Source organism: Pangasianodon hypophthalmus, chromosome 10 (genome assembly GCF_027358585.1).
Source record: "Pangasianodon hypophthalmus isolate fPanHyp1 chromosome 10, fPanHyp1.pri, whole genome shotgun sequence".
In the NCBI taxonomy this organism is placed as follows: domain Eukaryota; kingdom Metazoa; phylum Chordata; class Actinopteri; order Siluriformes; family Pangasiidae; genus Pangasianodon; species Pangasianodon hypophthalmus.
Window position 1 is genome coordinate 145,494 of NC_069719.1, and position 21,949 is coordinate 167,442.

Genomic DNA, 21,949 nt, shown 5'->3' on the forward strand with positions numbered 1-21,949 from the left:
GTATGGTGACCCATACTTGGAATTTGTGCTCTGCATTTAACCCATTCAAGTGCGCACACACACACCGCGAACACACACCCGGAGCAGTGTGCAGTGCCGGGGAGCAGTCGGGGGTTCGGTGCCTTGCTCAAGGGTCTCACCTCAGTCGTGGTATTGAGGGTGTGAGAGAGCGCTGGTCATTCACTCCCCCACCTACAATCCCTGCCGGACCCGAGACTCGACCTTCAGGTTACAAGTCTGACTCGCTAACCATTAGGCCATCACACCCAAATGTTTTTGTTGAACATCCCATTCCAGATTTATTCCCCTTTGCTGTTGGAGCGTGGCTGTGGGGATTTGTGTTCATTCAGCTACAAGAGCATTAATTCATTTTTTTTTTTTTTTTTTTTTATTTGTATAGCGCTTTTTTACAAAGGTCATTGTCTCAAAGCAGCATTAGTGAGGTCAGGCACTGATGTTGGGATGTCGAGGAGGTCTGGGGTTCAGTCGGTGTTCCAGTTCATCCCAAAGGTGTTCAGTGGGGTTGAGGTCAGGGCTCTGTGCAGGACACTCGAGTTCTTCCACTCCAACCTTCACACACCATGTCTTCATGGAGCTCGCTTTGTGCACAGGGGCATCGTCATGCTGGAACAGGTTTCAGTCTCTTAGTTCCAGTGAAGGGAAACTGTAAAGCTACAGCACACAGAGACGTTCTATACAACTGTGTGCTTCCTGCTTTGTGGTAACAGTTTGGGGAAGAACCACATATGGGTGTGATGGTCAGGGGTGCACATACTTTTGGTCATATAGTGTAGCTGAGGCTGTCATCTGTCAGCTCATTCTATCATTGTGCCAAATAAAGATGAATCATTAATGGTCTAAATGTTGTCAAGAAAAAGAGCCAGAGTTTTAAATGAGAAATGAAGAGAGCAAGAAAAAAAAACAAAAATCCAGACTAAGAAACACCTCAAAAAAAACTACAACATCAGGACCTGAGACTGCACAATATATACGTAGACTGTGAATTATTACTGCTATATAGCTGGCTTTTAGGATAAACACACAGTCATACAGGAATGTTCAATATGTCAGTACTTTATTGTGTGTGGTTTTAACAGCATGTGCTATAAAAAACGTTGGATAAAGGAATAAAATCAGTGGAGTGATGATCGCAGGAAAAGAGGGCTGACGAGACAAGTCCTGCTAATGCAAATCTAACAGTTTTAAAGGTCATGATGAGCTCAGTGTGTGGTGTGTGTGTGTGTGTGTCTAAGAGTGGGCTCTCTGCTCTCTAAGGTTTATGTTATCTATTTAGTAGTCTCAAACATTACATACATTCAGCAGTTATGATGTATTAAACAAAAAAAACACCCACACACTTCCTCTCTCTCTCTCCTTCATATTATATTCTTTTTATACACTTGTTACACACTGCTCTGTGTGTGTGTATGTGTGTGTGTTTTTGTGTGTCAGTGCTGAAGTATCAGGGTGTGCAAGCAGGTGATGAGTGTGTGTAATGTGACTCCGGTCAGCACAAACCACTGAAGTAGAAAGTCTGTGTGTGTCAGTCACTCACAGTCACACAGACAGACAGACAGACAGACACACACACACACACACACACACACGTACACAGGAAATCGGACATGCAGCTGTTTTAATGTGATTGAGCATTGGTTGATCTGCAAATATAAATCCTGAATAGATCACACAGTGAATCTGTTCGTGTCTCTGGTCTCCTGATAGTGAGGCCATGACATTGTTTCTGAAAACACTTCAACTGTTTTATTCAACATGCAGCAGAATAGCACTGAGAACCTGATAAATGACACACAACAAGTCTCACAGCAGTCTCTGAATCTAAGGAATTGGCAAGAACAATTAAATAGTTAATTTAGTTCTTCATCATAGGAGGCAGCTGGAGAACCACGAAGGTTTACTTTATGAGCATTCACAGCTAGGGGGGAAGTTATCGTAGCCAGTCAACCTATTGGCTTGTTTTTGGGTGGTGGGAGGAAGCCAGAAAACCCTGAGGAAACCCACACAGACACAGGGAGAACATGTGAAACTCCACACAGACAGTAACCCGAGCAAGACAGGAATATAGAGCCTGAGAATATACGACACCTGGGAACATACGGCAATGAAAACATGGAGTCATGAGAAAATATGTCCCTGAGTACATATAGCCTTGAAAAGATATTTCTGGGAGAACGTAGGACTGTTGTACCGATTTTGGGCTAATTTGGGGGCGGGGCTCATAATTGCAGGTTTGTTTTCATTAAGAAAACTTAGAAGAATTCTGAACCGTGGCTCATTTGCACTTACTCTTTTGTGCATTTATATCTTTTGTGTAGGTTTGCAGAATGATGGGCACTAGGTTCACCCATTATTATTATTTTTTTTTAATATACATTTCCTTGGGCACAGCACTTATATGGATGCATAGCATGTCATCATGCAGGAACACCTGCAAACATGGAGCAGTTCTCAGATTAGAAGCATTTTACCATGTAGGCAGGCATGAGATGAGCATTTTTCAAGATGTTCTCAGTGTAAATACTTGCACCACAAAGCTGAGCTAATTACAGATCTCCAGTCCTGTGATATTCTGGTTTATATAATCACTAAGCCATTCCATCTCCTCCAATATCTATAACTACACTTTTCTCCACAATCACAAAATTTGAGGAAGTAGATAGTACCACACAGATGCCCTAAAGATGGCTGAAAATGGTCTCACTCGGACAGCCTAAAAAATGAAACAGAAAACAGTTCATGCTTAAATCTCGTCCGTTCTTCAGTGGATAACTTCACTTGCATGCTATAGACTTAAAGCTGAAAACTCTAATGAAATCAAAAAAGATGCTCGTGCTAAAGGTCCTTTCAACACACTCAGTACTGTTTGAGCTGAAGGTATACAGCTGTTGGTGAGTAATGACTCATAATCGTGCTGCTCTGTGTCACTCAGAAGAGTCTGCTTCCTCTCTAGGTTTCTTCCTCATGTCATCTCAGGGGGTTTTTCCTCACACTCACACCTCACATACACTCACACCTCACATTCATATCTCACACTCGCACCTCACATTGAGATCTCACACTCAGACCTCACACTCGCACCTCACATTCAGATCTCATACACACTCATACCTCACACTCAGATCTCATACACACTCACACCTCACACTCAGATTTCACACTCAGACCTCACACTCAGCTCTCATACACACCCCCACCTCACACTCAGACCTCACACTCAGACCTCACACTCAGACCTCACACTCAGATCTCATACACACTAATACCTCACACTCACACCTCACATTCAGATCTCATACACACTCACACCTCACACTCAGACCTCACACTCAGATCTCACACTCAGATCTCACACTCAGCTCTCATACAGACTCAGACCTCACACTCGCACCTCACACTCAGACCTCACACTCAGATCTCATACACACTCAGACCTCACACTCAGACCTCACACTCAGATCTCATACACACTCAGACCTCACATTCATACCTCACACAAACTTACACCAATCAGCCATAACATTATGACCACCTGCCTAATATTGTGTTGGTCCCCCTTTTGCTGCCAAAACAGCTCTGACCCGTCGAGGCATGGACTCCACTAGATCCCTGAAGGTGTGTGTGGTATCTGGCACCAAGACGTTAACAGCAGATCCTTTAAGTCCTGTAAGTTGCGAGGTGGGGCCTCCATGGATCGGACTTGATGGCCAGATGTTCGATTGGATTGAGATCTGGGGAATTTGGAGGCCGAGTCAACACCTCGAACTCTTTGCCATGTTCCTCAAACCGTTCCTGAACAGTTTCTGCAGTGTGGCAGGGAGCATTATCCTGCTGAAAGAGGCCACTGCCATTAGGGAACACCGTTGCCATGAAGGGGTGTAACTTGGTCTGCAGCAATGTTTAGGTAGGTGGTACGTGTCAAAATAACATCCACATGAAGGCCAGGACCTGAGGTTTCCCAGCAGAACATTGCCCAGAGCATCACACTGCCTCCGCCAGCTTGCCTTCTTTCCATAGTGCATCCTGGTGCCATCTCTTCCCCAGGTAAGTGACACACACACACACACTCACACACACACACCCGGCTGTCCACATGATGTAAAAGAAAATGTGATTTATCAGACCAGGCCACCTTCTTCCATTGCTCCATGATCCAGTTCTGATGCTCACCTGCCCATTGTAGGAGCTTTCGGTGGTGGACAGGGTCAGCATGGGCTCTCTGACCGCTCTGCAGCTACGCAGCTCCATACGCAGCAAGCTGCTCTGCACTGTGTGTTCTGACTCCTTTCTATCAGAGCAGCTTTAACTTTTCAGCAGTTTGTGCTACAGTAGCTCTTCTGTGGGATCGGACACATCAACACATCAACTTCGAGAATTGACTGTTCACTTGCTTCCTAATATATCTCAACCCTTGACATGTGCTATTGTAACAAGATAATCAATATTACACTTCACCTGTCAGTGGTCATAATGTTATGGCTGATCGGTGTATACCTCACACTCAGATTTCTCAAACACACTCATACCTCACACTCATACCTCACAGTCAGATCTCATACACACAGACCTCGCACTCATTTTTAATTTTCCTCACAGGACATATTTAGTTTTTATTATTTGATAAATGGAGATGAACAAGTGTGTGTGTGTGTAAAATCTTATTCCATTTCTATAAATTATGTATAATTATGATATGTTGTCTTAGCAGTGGTTAGAAATCTTCTAAATCTGAAAGAAGAAAAAACTTTCTCACATCTTCTGTCTTACTGCCATCATACATTATCTCTCACTCAGACCTGTCTCACTGCCATTTCCCACTCAGACCTGTCTCACTTCCATCTCTCAGTCAGACTGGTCTCAGTGCTATTTATGACTCAAGCCTGTCTCGCTGCCATCTCTCACTCAGTTGCCTTCTCACCCAGGACTGTCTCACCCAGGACTGTCTCACCCAGGACTGTCTCACTCTCTCTGCATTTAGAATCCAGCATGGAAAAGGAACAAAGTCTCTGAAGTCCATCTGAGAGACAGTGAGGAGCTCTCTCTGTCTCTCTCTTACCCACTCACTCTCTGCGCTGTCTGCAGGCTTTTAGAATGAATTATATAGCGCACACACAAACAACCAGTACATGAGACAGTATGAGTGTGTGAGCCTGAGAGAGCGATGAGTGTGTAAGAATGATAAATGTGTGCTTCAGTAGTGTGTGTTTGTGTACATGGAGAGAGAATAAGTAGCGCTGTGCAATTATATGAGCCTCATTTGTCTCTCTTTATTACCATTATCCCTTTTCTGTGTGTGTGTGTGTGCGTGTGTGTGTGTGGTGTGAATATTTGTGTGTGTAGATATGCGTCAGGGATGTAACCCAATATGGATACATTTTTTATGATGAACAGATTATGTGTTCTAAACAGGTACAAATACAGATACGAATAATAGGAGCTATATACTAGAGGAGCTGATAAACTAGAGGTATGTATCAGGACTGGGATCCTATAAGACACAACAAAAAGCTGGTGAGCAGGAGGTTTTTACTTCTATCTGGGTGCAAGCAAGCTTTCAGATATAAAGCTTATTAGCATGAACATTAATGTGAACATTAACTGTGTGAGTGGGATTTTTAGTTCTGCACACATCTCTAGTTGAGACCAATTATGAACTGGAGTGATGTAGCTGAGGTTGAGGAACTGTCAGAGCAAGAATTCACACACCATGCTGACAGTGCTGACATTTCTACATTTTCATAGTGTTTTCTAGTGTTTCTGGGGGCAGAGTTGGAACATGAGATGGATCACCAGACCAACAGACAGAGAGACAGATAGACAAACAAACAGGCAAATGAATATAACCTTACTTCAATAATGTAAGAGAGAGGAGAATCCTGAAGAATCTCATTGGTCAGAAGAAGCCATGAAGCAATTACAACTGAGAAGACTCATTTATCATTAACCCTAGTTCAGAGGAAGTCCTGGTACTGAATGTTGTCATATTCAGTTTATGGAGGTTTACATCCTGGGAACATAAACTGAGCCAGTGACTTGCCAGTGGGCTCCTTGCACTCAGGGCTATGACACATTTCTGTATTTGAAACTTTGTGGTTCCCGAAATTCTGGTAGCACTGTTTATATTAGTCAGCGATCAAAATGAATATCCACTGTAAGATATTTAATACTGAATATTTTCAAAGACAAATGAAGAAGTATTCTGAGCACTGCTATATCCCTCTCTGCACAGCATCTTCAAATGTAATAGCTGTAAGCTTCCACAGCTTCCCAGCTCAGAGTGATCTCAGGAGACGACTGTTAGCAAACCTATTTCGCGGCCATTTCACCATTCCACAAAAACAAAGGTAACTAGCAGACATTTCACAATAGATCAGCAAGTTGAACCCAAAACCACAGAAGACTGGAGAACACCAGTAAAAAGCACAGTGTCATTACTCTTTGAATGGAATGGCTACAGAATTCAAACACCACAGCCCAGTGTATGGGAGAGAAAAGGTTCACTGTACTGAATTATTATTATTATTATTATTATTATTATTATTATTAAACCACTAAACACACTTTTACATGCTGATAACATAACTGAAATGCGTTAGCAATATTGAAATTTATAGCGTATGGGTTTATCATGGCCAAAAAAGAGACTGATGTGATAAACTGTCATATAAAATCACGTAATAATTTAATGTACAAGCCTTTAAACTAATACTATGAATGGTATCCAGTTTCAGTTGAAATTAACTGTGTGGATTTATTACCATTTATGGTAATAGGTATTTTCTTACCTTTATAGTAGTGTATTTATGGCGCAGAACACACTTTGAAGCCTTTCTCTAGCTCGCCAGAAGCGGCTTTGCAAGTGTTCTTACAAATCTAATGAATGTCATTGACATTTATCTTCGGGAGCTCTTGCAGACCCTGACTGTAAAATACTGCAATTCACAACCGACTGTAGTGAATAAACTGGAAATGCAGGAACCATGGTAAATATAACAGATGTTTTTGTTCAAGTAGCACATTTCACTTGTAATCAGGTGACACTGATGTTCTTCAAATCAGTTGCTCTCATGCTTGTGCATGAATTAGGTATTTCCACACTTGTGCTTCAGTATTGCAGGCATAACTATCCTAACCATTACTGACAAGCCTGTAATGGGTCTAGGAAAGGTGTGTAGCATGCTAAAGGATTCACATCCATCATCCAACTGTGCTGATTTCAAAATCTGGCTCAGATCAATGAACCGGTCTGGACTACTGGGGATATTTAAGTAATGGTGCTATATGTGGGGTAGTTTTCCAGAATCCTGTGGCCACTCTTGGTATATGAAGAACCACTCTCAACAGGTGAGGAATTGGAGAAGAGTTGCCAAGGAGCCTGAGCAGCAGTTCATCAGAGCCTTCATCAGAGCAGAGGAGACTCCCAGAAGTCTTTCTTTGGCAAGAGACTGGCAGCTCTCAATAACTTTGGAGAGTCAGCTAAAGCTCAGTACATCACAACCACACCGTTACATACTGTTTTACACCATACTGTTTTCTGAATCCACAAGATGTCCTCGGCAGTTCCATTGGAATATAAGGTGGAAGTTACTATGAAAGCAAACTTAGCAGATACATGAAGCACAAGATGTGGCCAGTTGAAGTCAGATGCAGAGGCTTTATGGCCCAGTCTCTGTATTGAGTCTTTAGCTTGCCAGGCTTTGAGAGGGAGAGAGACAGCATGGTAGAAAAGTGACCAAACCATTGGGTAAAACTAGTTGGCTAGTCATGTGGACATAAGCCGAGGTCTGATTAGCTACATGTTTCCTAGAAGACAGTGTATGAAGAAGAAAGACCTGAAACACCCAAACATTAAAGTTATAAAAAGTAATTTGAGTTAAAATAGACAGATGTTGATAACTATAGAAGGTAGAATATTTTGATGGCAACCATCTTGGACTGCCAGAATCACTGTTTTACTTAGTGCATTTTGTAATCAGTCAACCAAACACCTGCTAATATGTCAAGTCCAGTCCATGTCTAGAATTTAGGCTGAGTCCAAAGTCAAGTCCAAGACTAGACTTGAGTCCTAGTCTAGATTCGAGTCTGAGTCCAGAGTCAAGTCTAGGTCCAGAGTAAAGTCTGAGCCCAGAGACGAGTCCATTCAAGTCTGAGACCTGAATGGCATCTGAGTCTAGTCTAGTCAGATCCAAGACCAGAGTCAAGTCTGAGTCCAGAGTCAAGTCCAGTTGAGCCTGAGACCAGAGTCAAGTCCAGCTGAGCCTGAGACTAGTGTCAAGTCCACAGTTGAGTGCTAGTCTGAGACCAGAGTTGAGAGCCGAGTGCAGAGTCCAAGACCAAGAGTCAGGTTTAGAGTTGAGTCTGAGTCCAGAGTCAAGTCCAGAGTCAAGTCAGAATCCAGTGTTGAGTCAGTCCAGAGTAGAGTCCTAGACTTTGGCTCTTGAGTCAAATCCATGCAGTTCTGATGCAGTTCTGATTCACAGATGATTCTTGTCATAGATTTGTCAGTCATTAATGTGTAAATATGTCTAAATGTGTAAACATTTAAAAATGACATCGCAAAGCTTTAAGCAGTCATATGCAGAAAGTAAATGGTAGCATGTGTTTATGGAAGAACTTTGGTGAGAGATATTTGAGATGCTAACTGCATTAAGTCCTGTAATTCCTTATTCGTGTAGATTTTTCTCCAAACCCTTTAAGTGGATAAAAATACACTCTTCTACACACCGAAGGCTGAAGCGGTGAGTGTTGTTATGATCTGGCTGAAAACTGGCACAGTGTGTATTTACTGCAGTGCGTGTGTGTGTGTGTGTGTGTGCTGCAGTAAAGCCTCATGCTGGCCACAGGCATATGGAGGTTGGAGAATGCTGGCAGGATTAACTGTTACACAATGGTGTGTGTGCACACTGATTAGAGCTGTGTAATGTAACTTAGTAATGAATCAGTGGGAACGGCAGTCAGGAGTGTAATGAGAATTCATCAGGCCTACACACACTCATCTGACAGACAGGTGTATAGTGGTTTGATGACTGGTTCGTATGACTTTACTTGTGTGTTTGTGTCAGAAGGTCACTGAACAGAGTGGACTTTCTGCTTGTTACCACAAATGAGTTCTGTATATGTTCGTTTTCTGGTTTCCAACAGCAACTGGGTCGAGGCCACCACTGAGCACATGCACCTAATAAGCTAGTAGAGCCGTTCATGTGTGTGTGTATAATATGAGCAAATATCTCTCAAGTCAAGTCATATATGAATGATATGAAAACTATTATTCAAAAGTTTAAAAGTGTATCACACTTTAATAACTAATAGATTTATTAATGTTATGATTTTAACATTTAACATAACTTTAATAATTAAATAACTTTAATAACACACACAAACAGCTGTTATAAGTTACTCGAGAATCTAATGAGAAAGTAAAAGAAGTTCTCTCCATTGTGTGTGTGTGTGTGTGTGTGTGAGGACAGCTGCCCAGACTCTCTGTCCTTTGTGCTGAATATGCAGAATATGAATATTCACATCATCACACACTCAGTACTGAATTCTGACAGGGCGAGTGTGTGTATGTGTGTCTCTAATGCTGGTTGAGGGTCAGCAGAATGTGATTCATTATTTATCATTAATAATTCATGATAAAGGAAATGTCTTTCATACACTATAGACATGAGAGAGAGAGAGAGAGAGAGTAAAAAAATAGCTATTTATAGAAATGAAAGAGAAACATGGAAGATGGAACTAAAAGTAAAAAATAAAAGTAAAAAATAGAACATGGTGCTCTTTAAAAGAAAGGGAGAAACGAGAGAGAGAGGAACAAGGAATATGCACAATGGAGGAAACCTAAGAGGATTCAATTAAATTCAGTTTTATTTATATAGTTCTTTTAACAATGGACATTATCACAAGGCAGTATTAAATAAAGATATAACATTTAAATTTTAAATTTACCCCTAATGAGTGAGCCAGAGGCGACGGTGGTGAGGGAAAACCCCCTGAGATGACATGAGGAAGAAACCTTGAGAGGAACCAGACTCAAAAGGAAACCTTCCTCATCTGGGTGACACGGATAGTGCGATTATAAATCATTACTGTTCTATACCTGTGTATTACATGGTCAAAAATGTTGTCCAAAATTGTGTTAAAAGGAAATTGAGCAACATTAGAGTTTCACCTTTAAGTTTCTCTTATTGAACTGAAATTATCAACTGTTCAATGATGGAGATTTGCAGTCCTAAGGCTATCCAAGGAAGAACATCCACAGCCATCTTTAGGATTTCTATGTGGTACCATCCACAGTAATTTCATCATGAGCTTTACGCATGTGGAGCCATCCTCAGCAGAGAGAGAGAGAGAGAGAGAGAGAGAACAACAAAAAGAATGAGTAAAAAGTAAAAAGCTGCTTCAAATGCAATTTCCCCACTGCGGGACAAATAAAGGAATATCTTACTCTTATCTTACTCTTACTTAAATAAAGATGAAGAGAGAGATAAAAGATGGAGTGAGATATTAAAAGAGAAGCAGAATAGAAAACTGTGTCTATCGTGAGGACTGTAATGTTTCTGCTCTTCCACTGGAGAAGGAAATTCATCCCTCTATCAGTCTCCCGCTCAGTGATGCCAGTATTTGTGATGTAGACATGATATTCAGCAAGACCCAAAAACACACTCATCTCTGAAAAGCACTAACACTGATGAAGGCTTGCAGAAACGCACTTAACCAGTGAGCATAGTGATAAATAGAGGCAGAATTTTCAGACTCTGTAAAGATGAAGAGTAACTGAACACTGAACACTGTTACTGCTGCTCGATATGGAGAAGCTAAACTGTGTAGCAAGCTGATGATTTTATATCTTCATGTACCTCACTGCTGAATTCTGGATTGTGATTGGTCAGAAGGTGTTGATTAATTTTCTATAACAGCAGATCTGCAGCTGCAAACACAGGTTTATACAAATGTGCTCGTTCTAATACATTATCGTTTCCACAGTAACAGCTCATTCACAGGGACGTGTACAGCGGACGTTCCACATAAACTGATTAAAATCATGTGTAATCGATAAGATGGTGAAGTTTTCTGTAAGGAGATTATTTAACATGTAAGGAAGGAGTCTCCAGTGTCAGCGCTTTGTAACAGTCAGAGGTAAAGCTGTAACTTTAAGTTTTCCGACATCTTCAGGACAGAGGAGTTTACGCTTCTTTGCGGTTTCTCTGTATTTTTGTCGTATTAACTTCAAAAGAGAGAAAAAAAGAGGAACGACTGGTTATAGCTGCTACAACGTAAGTGAGAACAGGAACTAACTTGTTTCACAGAAGATTATTTGTGCCACAACATTAAGTGTAACTATAAATGGAAAAAACCTATGATGAGTCAATATTTAATTAATAAAAAATTGTAATTGTTGGTAAATTGTTGTGGTATAAGAGGAATAATACACTTGTGGACTGTCAGATGGCAGAAACGGCATCAACTGCAGAGAATGCTTTCATTAAAATGAATAGGCAATAGCAAACAAATCCGAATCATGAGGCAAAGATCAAAACCACAAAACAGGCAAATGGTCAGGCGATGTGCAAACAGTATCAAAGAGCAGGGCCAAAACCAGAAATAGCAACCATGGAATAAAGGTTTGTATGTCAGGTGAAAACACAGAGCTGAAAAAAATACTTCCTAGTGTTGTGAAGGTGCTTATATTGTGTGTGGAGGTGATTGAGTCCAGGTGTGTGTGCAGTGAGTAATCGGGTTACTGCGAACGTGAAATGGAACGTGGTGTGTGGGTGTAATCCAGAGCGTCCATATTTGTACATGGAGGTGCATTATGGGAAAATAATTATGGGAAAATAATAATTTGGGGTGGTAACAGTAACTACGCTTCATCGCAGCACCCCATCACTCAGTATTTATAACCCAAACACCACATAGTGTTTATTACTTCAATATTGCAATGATTTAATTTAATTGCATTTAAATTTAGATCATAATGTAGAGAAACACAAAACCTTAGTCAGATTCCCAAAGCAGCTGTCACACTGGACTATCATCCCAAATAATATAATAATAAATAAAATATAATATAAATATAATAAATAATTTAATTTTAAGCCAATCCTGGTCTGGTGTGATTTTAGAGAGAATGCAGTGTTTCAGTAACTTAGCTAGCTTAGATCATGTTTTGCAAATGGCATAAACAAACAGCACGGCAACAATCCACGCTACTTCACAATGTGCACATTATGTTTCGTATCACAGACTGGTCACCTTGTTTTCTCTTCACCTGGAGGAACTCAGCATGAAGTACATACAACTTCTGCCAGAGATGAACTGCCATCTCATCACTGTCTCACAGCTACACATCATTAATTTATGTTCTAACAACATTCATGCTGTGATAACGAAGCACATATAACACTATTATAACTTTTAATGCTGCATATATGAATAAAGCACATGAACACTTTTCACTACAGTGTTTTGAAGCCAAGTGGATGCTCCAGACAGCTGAAGGGTGCAGGGCTGAAACAAAACGTTCTCCATGCTGCAGTGGCAGACTGTAGAAGCTGTACATGATAAAACAGGAGGAGGTTCATCTCGTCTGTGCTCCTGAGCTGAGCTGCTACTGTACTGGAGTCGGATTACCACTAGAACTACAAACTAAATATGTTTATGTTTCAGGTTAGGTTTCAGAAAATGTTTGGATAGCTATGTCTCCTGTTCCTTGTTACAGTTTTCATTAAATATTTTTTCATAATTGTCAGTTAAATTAAAACTGTACTCCGGGATGATGTAGACTTCAGAGGGGTGGATTGGGAAACTAGGTTTATTGCCAGACTCGTGTAATTACAGTGTAATTTTAGTTGTATAAAGTGTTTTTTAATAAAGTCATTAAGTGTTTTACACTGTGTGTAATGTCAGATATCTAAAACAACAGCTATCAACTTTTTAAGTAATACAGCATTTAAGAATATGGTGTATGTGTGTGTGTGTGGTGTTTTCCCAGATTGTGTTTAGGAAGATCAGTGATGTGAAGCGTGAGGAAGAGGAGCGGCTGAAGAGGAAGAACGAGGCGCCACTTGACCTACCACCTGATCATCCAGTGCGACGTTTGTTCCAGCGCTTTAGGCAGCAAAAAGAGGCGCGACTGGCTGCGGAACGGTCCAATCGTGATGAACAGGATGTTGAGAAGGGCCACGCCCACAATGACATAATCACACACGACCCTGTGGCCACCACCAGTATAGTAACAGTCACTGAGAGCCCGGCCACGCCCATTCCCTCAAATTCCAGGCCCGGTCATGTGCGGAATCCCTCGGACAGGGATAAACTGAAAGCACCTAATGCACTTGGAATTTTCCGGGCATCAGAGAGCCGTGGCACTCGGGGTTGGGCACGCATCAGGGAGAGCAGGGCCAAACCAGACGGCTGGGCCAACGTAGCTAAAGCTGAGTCGATGGAAACTCTTCCCGAGCGCGGTTGCAAATCAGCTGAGCCCGGGAATCTAAAAAAAACAGACTCTTGCGACAGCGGCTTTACCAAGAGTGACCTGAGGCTGGACGAAGGGGGCGGAACTAGAACGCCTACAGACCGCAGTCCGGTCAGTCAACTGGACAAAAAGCCGCCACCCACCGTCCCGCCCATCCCTGAACATACACTTCACAGCACGTTGCTTGATTTGCGTGCTGAGCTCAGGGCCGAGTTAATGTCACTCGGGACTCGCATTAATGCACTCGAGTCGCAGTTAGCTGAAGTGTTGCAGCTGCTCCGGGCCAGAAAAGCTTCAACAACACGCACTCCTCCGTTATTCCCCATCTCGCATCCCGCATCACCCGACTCAGACAAGGAGGACGTCTTCTGCTAAAGGGACATGTGTATGTGGGCACGGAGCAATGTTCACTCACCGGGACAAGCGAAAGTCCCCGTGATGAGAGGAATACAGGACATTTTTAACATTATGGGGATGTCAGAAGAATTATTTATTTTTACTAAATAAATGCAGCTTACAGCTAAAAGCTTTCATTTTTGAGTACTAAGGTCAAAGTAGTTTGTTTCTTTAATTTAGCACTGGAGCTATGATGCTAATGCTAGTGTAGCTAACAGTAAGAGAAGTCACCCAAAATATTTACTGAAAATCTCTTCTTAGTCCACACCGACCACACCCACTTCTCAGTGATGTCACATAGACCACTCCCACTTCCTCAGTTATGTTGCATAGACCATGCCCACGTCCTCAGTGAGGTCACACGTGTGTTGATGTGGTTTAGAACGTCCTGTCATCTATAAACATCAGCTAAAGCTCACCGTGTAGCTCAGTGCTGGAACGTTAGTTATGGAGGACGTTGTCTTGGACAAGTGTGTTAACAGAAAATATTATGAGATTCTCACAGGATTAAAACCTCACATGTAAAACTGTAACCATCGTAAAGAAGATGTTTGTGACTCTGTTTTAAAACACACAGCCTGTAGTTCTAAACTATTTTATGGCATGAGCGGTGCTGATTAACACCATATCCTTAACATAAACAAACTGTTTTTAAAAGTTTAATATAATAATGGAGCTGATGGTTAAAAAACCAAAATCAAAATGACACAAGCAAGTTACTGAGCAGCGAGAACAAACTGCCCTGTGGCTTTTCATTTTAGTTTGTTATTAGCAGAACAGTGACATTAGTCATGGATGCAGCTTCAATGTAGTTACGCTAGTTTTAGCACATAGCTTGTAGCATAGCTTTAGCTAATTGCATTAATGTAACAGAATGTATATAAAGAAATCAGACGTCTGGTGTATGGGTCATTTTTCTCCTAGAGTAGCACTTCTTCTCCTGATGAAATAAACACATTCAGGGCATATCTCTCCACAAAAATGCATCACCAGACTAATGCGAGATCGTGGAATTTTTACAGCATGGACGAGTTTAAACTCCGTTTGTCAGTATTTCAGTGTTGCAAAGTATTTTCTTTACTGCACAATCACTTTCTCGTGATCTGAGTTTGGCATCATTCTGCCCCCAGGCTTCATCACGTGTTAACTACATCTGCATCATAGCGCCAGTGCAACACTGTAGAAGTAAACACACACACAAACACACACACACACACACACACACACACACAAACACACACACAGACTTATGCACACAGCTGATTGACTATACATGGGGTGAACGGACTGTGAAAAATAGTTAAATTGCTGAACTAAATACAGAATAAAGATCAAATCTTTAATTAATCTTTAACCTCAGGCAGACTGACTGACACACACACACATACGCACACACACACACACACACACAAATGTTAAAGACAGTTAATTGATTGCATGAATGCATTCAGGCTTCTGTAGATTTAAAAAAAAAACATAAAATATTATTTATTGCAATAAAACATTTTGTACGTGTCTCCATGTTTTGGTTTTTTCATATAAATTATTTCAAAATTAAATGTTAAAATCAGTTGTGAATTTATTTAATCACTCAGTGTACTGGCTTTAACAGTTCATTTACACACACACACACACACACACACACAAATATTTATTTAGATACAAATAGAAACTGGGAAAAATTAAACTGCATGTCAGTATTTCACATTACTATGCACTATAATAATCTGAGGCGTGGCCTCTGTACCTGTCAGTCCCAGTGAAGGAGGCGTGGCCTCTGTACCTGTCAGTCCCAGTGAAGGAGGCGTGGCCTCTGTACCTGTCAGTCCCAGTGAAGGAGGCGTGGCCTCTGTACCAGTCAGTCCCAGTGAAGGAGGCGTGGCCTCTGTACCTGTCAGTCCCAGTGAAGGAGGCGTGGCCTCTGTACCTGTCAGTCCCAGTGAAGGAGGCGTGGCCTCTGTATCTGTCAGTCCCAGTGAAGGAGGCATGACCTCTGTATCTGTCAGTCCCAGTGAAGGAGGCGTGATGTAAAGACAGGGGGTGGGGTTTAGAGTCATTGTGCAAGTGTTGTGCTGCTGAGCCATTTAACATCTAAATACACTGTGTTCACACAGCTCATGTACACACACACACACACGTACCTCCATGTGAGTAATGACGGAGATGCTTCATGGAAGCTAGCAACTAATCTAATTAAATACACAATACACTGTGAAATCAGAGATGAGGAATAATGAGAGAGAGAAACAGAAAGAGAGTGAGATCAAGAGAGACAGAGAAAGACTTTTTTTTTTACTTTTTAAGATACCCTTAATGCATCAGTTTTGCATATTTACATATTTACACATTATAAAGACCCATTAGACCCCACACATCACACCCTCCCACACAAAAAGCCCCAAACCCCTTCAGTCTTCAGTCCGATTTCAATCTCTAAATCCATGTGAAAGTCTATAATCCAGTTTAAAGTAGAGTCTTTCACTGAGTCCATTTTAGAGTCTTTCACTGATGTCCATTTTCTGAGTCTAAATCTGCATGCTGAGAGTACTTTCAAATTTCTGTTTTCTGTAGTGTGTTGTGATTTAACAAATTTTGCATTATCTGGAAAATAGCTTGAGAGTGATATGTTTCTTTTACCTTTTGTCAGTTCTAAAAAGCGGATTATCTGTGCTGTGGTGTACAGGGCTTCATCTGTCTGAACTGTCAGAAAATCTTGGCTTGTCTGATGTCTCTGCCCTCCACGAGTGTGAGCTGTTCTTCACCCGTAGCTCCTGTACTGCACACTGGGTCTTCACTGTCCTGCATCACAACATTCACTGATTCATTCACTGCTGTTTTCAGTTTTGTTTAGAGATCAATAATGTTCATTTTTTTTCTTTTTTCCTGTCCTCAGCTCTACTATGTTGTCCTTCACCTCTGTGGTGTTTCTTAGTCTCTGTGTGATCCTGTGTGAGCTGTGTGGGTTCTCCTGCTGCTGTTTTACAGGGTCAACGACATCCTCAGTGCAGACACTAAGGCAGGGGTCACTGGTATCGCTAACTCCTGCATCAGCATCAGCCTAGTGCTAATGCTATTTTCGCTGCCAGTGATGTTAATTACAGTATCAGCATCAACACAGGTGTTAGCATTGAGTAAAGTGTTTGTCTCAGTGTTACTGTTTGGTTCCTCACTGACCTCTTGCATCTCTGGCTCCAGTGTGTCACTGCTCTGGGAGTCATTCACTCGAGGTTCGAGCTCCCCGATGTTCTCCCACTGACTGCACGCACACTGCTGCTGCTGCTGCTGCTGCTGTAACTCGCGCCCTGAGCTCCACGGCTGCACAGATCTGTGCAGGCAGACAGACCTTTTGTGCCCGATGTCCCCACACTCAAAGAATATCAGACTTTCAGTGGTGGTGTAAACAGTGTATCTGCTGTCACTGTAATTGCATTCGAAATTTACATTCAGTGTCTCTTCATGATTATTTAGAAACATGAAAACCTACCTACAAAAAGACAGGATGTGCTTCACTACAGAGTTCTTTCAGCCAAGCGAAATCGTTTTCATGGGGCTGGCGAACTTCCAGAAGCCAGCTAACTCCTACATTATCACCTCATTTTTGATGAACATAGGCACATTTGAGATTACCATTCACATGGTGGGGGCAGATGGGGGGAAACTGGAATACAATTCAATTCAATTTTATTTGAATTTAATTTTACCACAAACCAGATTTGCAGAAGTAAATACATTCAGGATATAAATTTTAAATGTATGAATTTATCCCTAATCATATCTGAGATGATATGAGGAAGAAACCTTGAGAGGATCCAGACTCAAAAGGGAACCATCCTCATCTGGTTGTCAAAAGATAGTGCAATAAATAAATAAATAAATAAATAAATCCCTTCTATAACTGTGTACTATGTGTAATAGTGCAGTTGTGTAACCAGGAAATTTAGTATACTTTTCACATGAAGTCTGTTTTGTTGAAGTTATCAAACTTTTCACTGATGGAGACTTGAGTGCAAAACTGTTCAAAGGAATTGCAGTCCCAAAGCAGTCATAGCAATTGTAGTCCTAAGCCATCATAGCATAACTGCTCTTATGAATTGTGGTCCAAAGCCATCTTCATGATTTTTAAGTCATACCATCCACAGTAATCTCAATGATCTCCAGGCTGTCCAATTGGGGCCATCCTCAGCAGCAGCAAGTGATTTCCATTTGATGAGAACTCTAACCAGAAGTAGGGCATCAGGATGGATCAGGCAGGTCTGGAGAGCAGAAGGGGTCAGGATCACTGGCATCTCAGAAGTAGCATGTGTAGCTAAAAAGAGAGAGAGAGAGGGAGAGAGAGAGGGAGAGATTGTTAGGTATGCTTTTTGTCCTCTAATAGTTAAGGACAATGTACTTTGCGTGCAGAGTGCAAGCAGGGACTCCGGCAGGACTAGCTATGACAGCATAACTAAAAGGGAGAGCCAGAAGCTAACACAGACATGAGGGATCCTGGGACATAAAGCTCCAGCCACTCCACCGTCGACAAACCTGAGTGAACGTGTGAGAGTGGGGGGGCGACAGCATCCAAACATCCCAGTTCACCACAACACTCTATGCCTGTGAAACCCTCCAGACCTGCTCCTTTACCTAAGAAAAAACTATTCATAAAAGGCTTGACTAAACAAATGTGTTTTCAGCCTAGACTTAAACACTGAGACTGTGTCTGAGCCCCGAACACTAAGTGGAAGGCTGTTCCATAACTGTGGGGCTTTGTAAGAGAAAGCTCTACCCCCAGCTGTAGCCCGCACTATTTGAGGTACCAACAAATAGCCTGCACCTTTTGATCTGAGTAGGCGTGACGGATCATAAAAGACCAAAAGTTCGCTCAGGTACTGAGGCGCGAGACCATTTAGTGCTTTATAGGTCAATATTAGTATTTTATAATAAATGTAAAATTGCCTTGGGAGCCAATGCAGTGTGGATAAGATAGGGGTGATGTGGTCATATCTTCTGATTCTAGTAAGGATTCTTGCTGCTGAATTCTGGACTAACTGGAGCTTGTTTATGCTTCTACTGGAACATCTAGACAGTAAGGCATTACAATAATCCAATCTAGAGGTAACAAAAGCTAATTTTTCTAAACTAATTTTTCTGCATCGTGTAGTGACATTATATTTCTTATTTTAGCAATATTTTTGAGATGAAAGAAAGCTATCCTAGTGATATTATCTACATGAGCTTCAAAAGAAAGACTGGAGTCAAAAATCACACCAAGGTCTTTTACTGCTGCACATGATGAAACAGAAAGGCCATACAGAGTTATTATGTAATCAGAAAGCTTACTTCTAGCTGCATGTGGTCCTAGTACAAGTACTTCTGTCTTGTCAGAATTAAGTAAGAGAAAGTTTATAAGCATCCAGTTTCTAATGTCTTTTACACATTCCTCAACTTTATTAAGCTGGTGTCTGTCATCTGGCTTTGCTGAAACATACAACTGTGTGTCATCAGCGTAACCGTGGAAGCTAATACCATGCTTACAAATAATTTTACTCAGAGGTAGCATATGTAAAGAAAACAGCAGTGGGCCTAAAACAGAACCATGCGGGACACCAAACTTTACCTTAGTATGAGAAGAGAAGTCACCATTTACGTTTACAAACTGATAACGATCAGTCAAATAAGACCTGAGCCAGGAAAGAGCTGTTCCCTTAATGCCTACTACATTTTCTAGTCTATCGAGGAGAATAGCATGATCAATGGTATCAAAAGCTGCACTAAGGTCAAGCAGCACAAGCAAGGAGACACAACCCTGATCAGAGGCCAGTAGTAGGTCATTTACCACTTTAACCAGCGCTGTCTCTGTGCTATGATGAGGCCTAAATCCTGACTGATACATTTCATGAATGTTATTCCTATGTAAGTATGAGCATAGCTGCTGTGCTACAACCTTTTCTAGGACCTTGGAGATAAAGGGGAGGTTTGATATTGGTCTATAGTTAGACAGCTGACAGGGGTCAAGGTCAGGTTTTTTAATCAAGTGCTTGATAACTGCTAATTTAAAAGGTATAGGTACATAGCCAATGCTATGGAATTAATACTCAGGAATTATCTGTTTGAGGAAACATGTAGGTAAAGGATCTAGCATACAGGTTGATGATTTTGATGATGAAATTAGTGAAATTAGTTCAGTCTCTTCAAGGGGAGTAAAACATTGTAGTTGTTGATCTGATATTATTATATTACCATCTACAGGGTTAGTTATAAAACTGTCTGGTTTTAAATTAATAGTCTGAATTTCTAGCCTGATATTTTCAATTTTGCCATTGAAAAAATTCATGAAGTCATCGCTGCTATATAATGATTGTGTGCATGTTTCTGGAACCATGTTCCGTTCACTATCATTGTACTGACATTAGTTTATCCTTTCAAGAACTCTGCCACTGCTTTATTCATGCAGGAGACAGAGTAGATGTTCTCACAACGGACCTGCTCTACCACAGCCAACAGCACCTCCTCCACCTGGGTCCACTCTCCAGCACACACACGTCTCCCCACCTGCCTCAGAGGGCATGGCATCCCACACACTACCACCCACATTATATATATATATATATATATATATATATATATATATATATATATATATATATATATATATATGTAAACAATTCAGTATTTAAATTAGAGAAAAAGGAAAGACAATAGAGGCAAAAAAAATCCAGAAAGTTGGCAAGATGCCAAACAGCTCTCCATGTATTCCTTCCACATTTGGCACAAGTGCAGAGAGAGAGAGAGAGAGAGAGAGAGAGAGAGAGAGAGAGAGAGAGGAGGAGAAGGGCACGACACAGGAGAACCTAATTGCTCAGAGAACAGAGACTGTGTGCTCACCTATCAGGTTTTTATTGTTATTGTTTGCTTATGTTTTTTTGTTAATTAGGTTTGTTTAAATGCAGATATATGTCTATCTACCTGCACTATTTGCTTTGGCAACAATGTGATTTATAAAATTCATGCCAATAAAGCACTGCTGAACTGAACTGAGAGAGAGAGAGAGAGAGAGAGAGAGAGACTTTTTATTTTGTTTTTTTTTTTATTTGGTTTTTTTTTGTATTGTTTTCATTATTATTTTTCACATTATGTTTTGTTCAATTCCTTCTTCTCTTGCTCTTCTGTTTTATCATGCCAATAAAGCACACATTGTATTGAAATTGAGAGAGAGAGAGACGGGGGGAGAGAGAGAGAGAGACAGAGGGAGGGAGAGAGAGAGAGAGAGAGACGGGGGGGAGAGAGAGAGAGAGAGAGAGAGAGAGAGACACAGAGGGAGGGAGAGAGAGAGACGGGGAGAGAGAGAGAGAGAGAGAGAGAGACACAGTGTCCTAAGAGAGAGTCAGATTGGCTTTTTATAAAATCATCATAGTAGTGATCACATTTACACCCTACACACGCTAATCAAACAGCACATTCACCAAAAAAACAAAACTAAAATATTTCCATGTTTTAACGACTTTAAGAAAAGCATTTGTCTCTATTTGGCACAAAGGAATGTTTTTAAGTCTTAAAAAGTGGTGTAAGGGTAAAGTCTATGACATTATGACATTTCGTTGTACCCTGTGCAATGACAATAAAGAATCTATCTATCTATCTATCTATCTATCTATCTATCTATCTATCTATCTATCTGAACAATAAATGCAGCATAAAACTCGGCAACAAAAGGACAGAATACTTCATTCAAGGGCTACAGCTTGAGTCCAACTCTGTTCAATATTTATATCAATGAGGTTTGGGGTTTATTCAGTACACACGACTACACTCGATGGGATAAACATCAAACTCCCTGCATGCAGAATTCTGTAGAAATATCCTAAAGGTTCAAAGAAAAACACCAACCAATGCATGCAGGGCAGAATTACGCCGATTCCCACTGATTATACTCGTAGAAAAAAAAAATGTAAATTTTGGAAGCCCACTAACACACTAACTCTAACACACTAACCCCTAACCCACTAACACACTAACCCCTAACCCCTAACCCACTAACACACTAACCCCTAACCCCTAACCCACTAACTCTAACACACTAAC

At 41.1% G+C, this 21,949-nt stretch overlaps 2 protein-coding genes across 9 annotated transcripts in view; one reads left to right on the forward strand and one right to left on the reverse strand.

Moving 5' to 3' along the window:
- Positions 1–15,400, forward strand: part of kcnh1a (potassium voltage-gated channel, subfamily H (eag-related), member 1a) — a 76,799-nt gene extending 61,399 nt beyond the window's left edge. For 5 of the 6 annotated variants that reach the window (XM_026911918.3, XM_026911920.3, XM_034302260.2 and 2 more), the window contains one exon: positions 13,010–15,400. In XM_026911918.3, coding sequence (XP_026767719.2) covers positions 13,010–13,867 — 858 coding nt within the window. In that variant the 3' untranslated portion in view covers positions 13,868–15,400. The other variant, XM_034302259.2, reaches the window with a different exon arrangement.
- An 86-nt stretch (positions 15,401–15,486) lies between these two features.
- hhat (hedgehog acyltransferase) overlaps positions 15,487–21,949 on the reverse strand; it is a 47,181-nt gene continuing 40,718 nt past the window's right edge. Inside the window, exons 13-14 of one of the 3 annotated variants that reach the window (XR_008302513.1) lie at positions 17,063–18,194; positions 15,493–16,687 (exon numbers count right to left, since the gene is read on the reverse strand). The gene's annotated coding sequence lies outside the window, so the exon portion shown is untranslated. Of the gene's footprint in view, positions 18,195–21,949 lie in introns of all 3 variants that reach the window. The other 2 variants (XR_008302512.1, XR_008302511.1) reach the window with 2 other exon arrangements.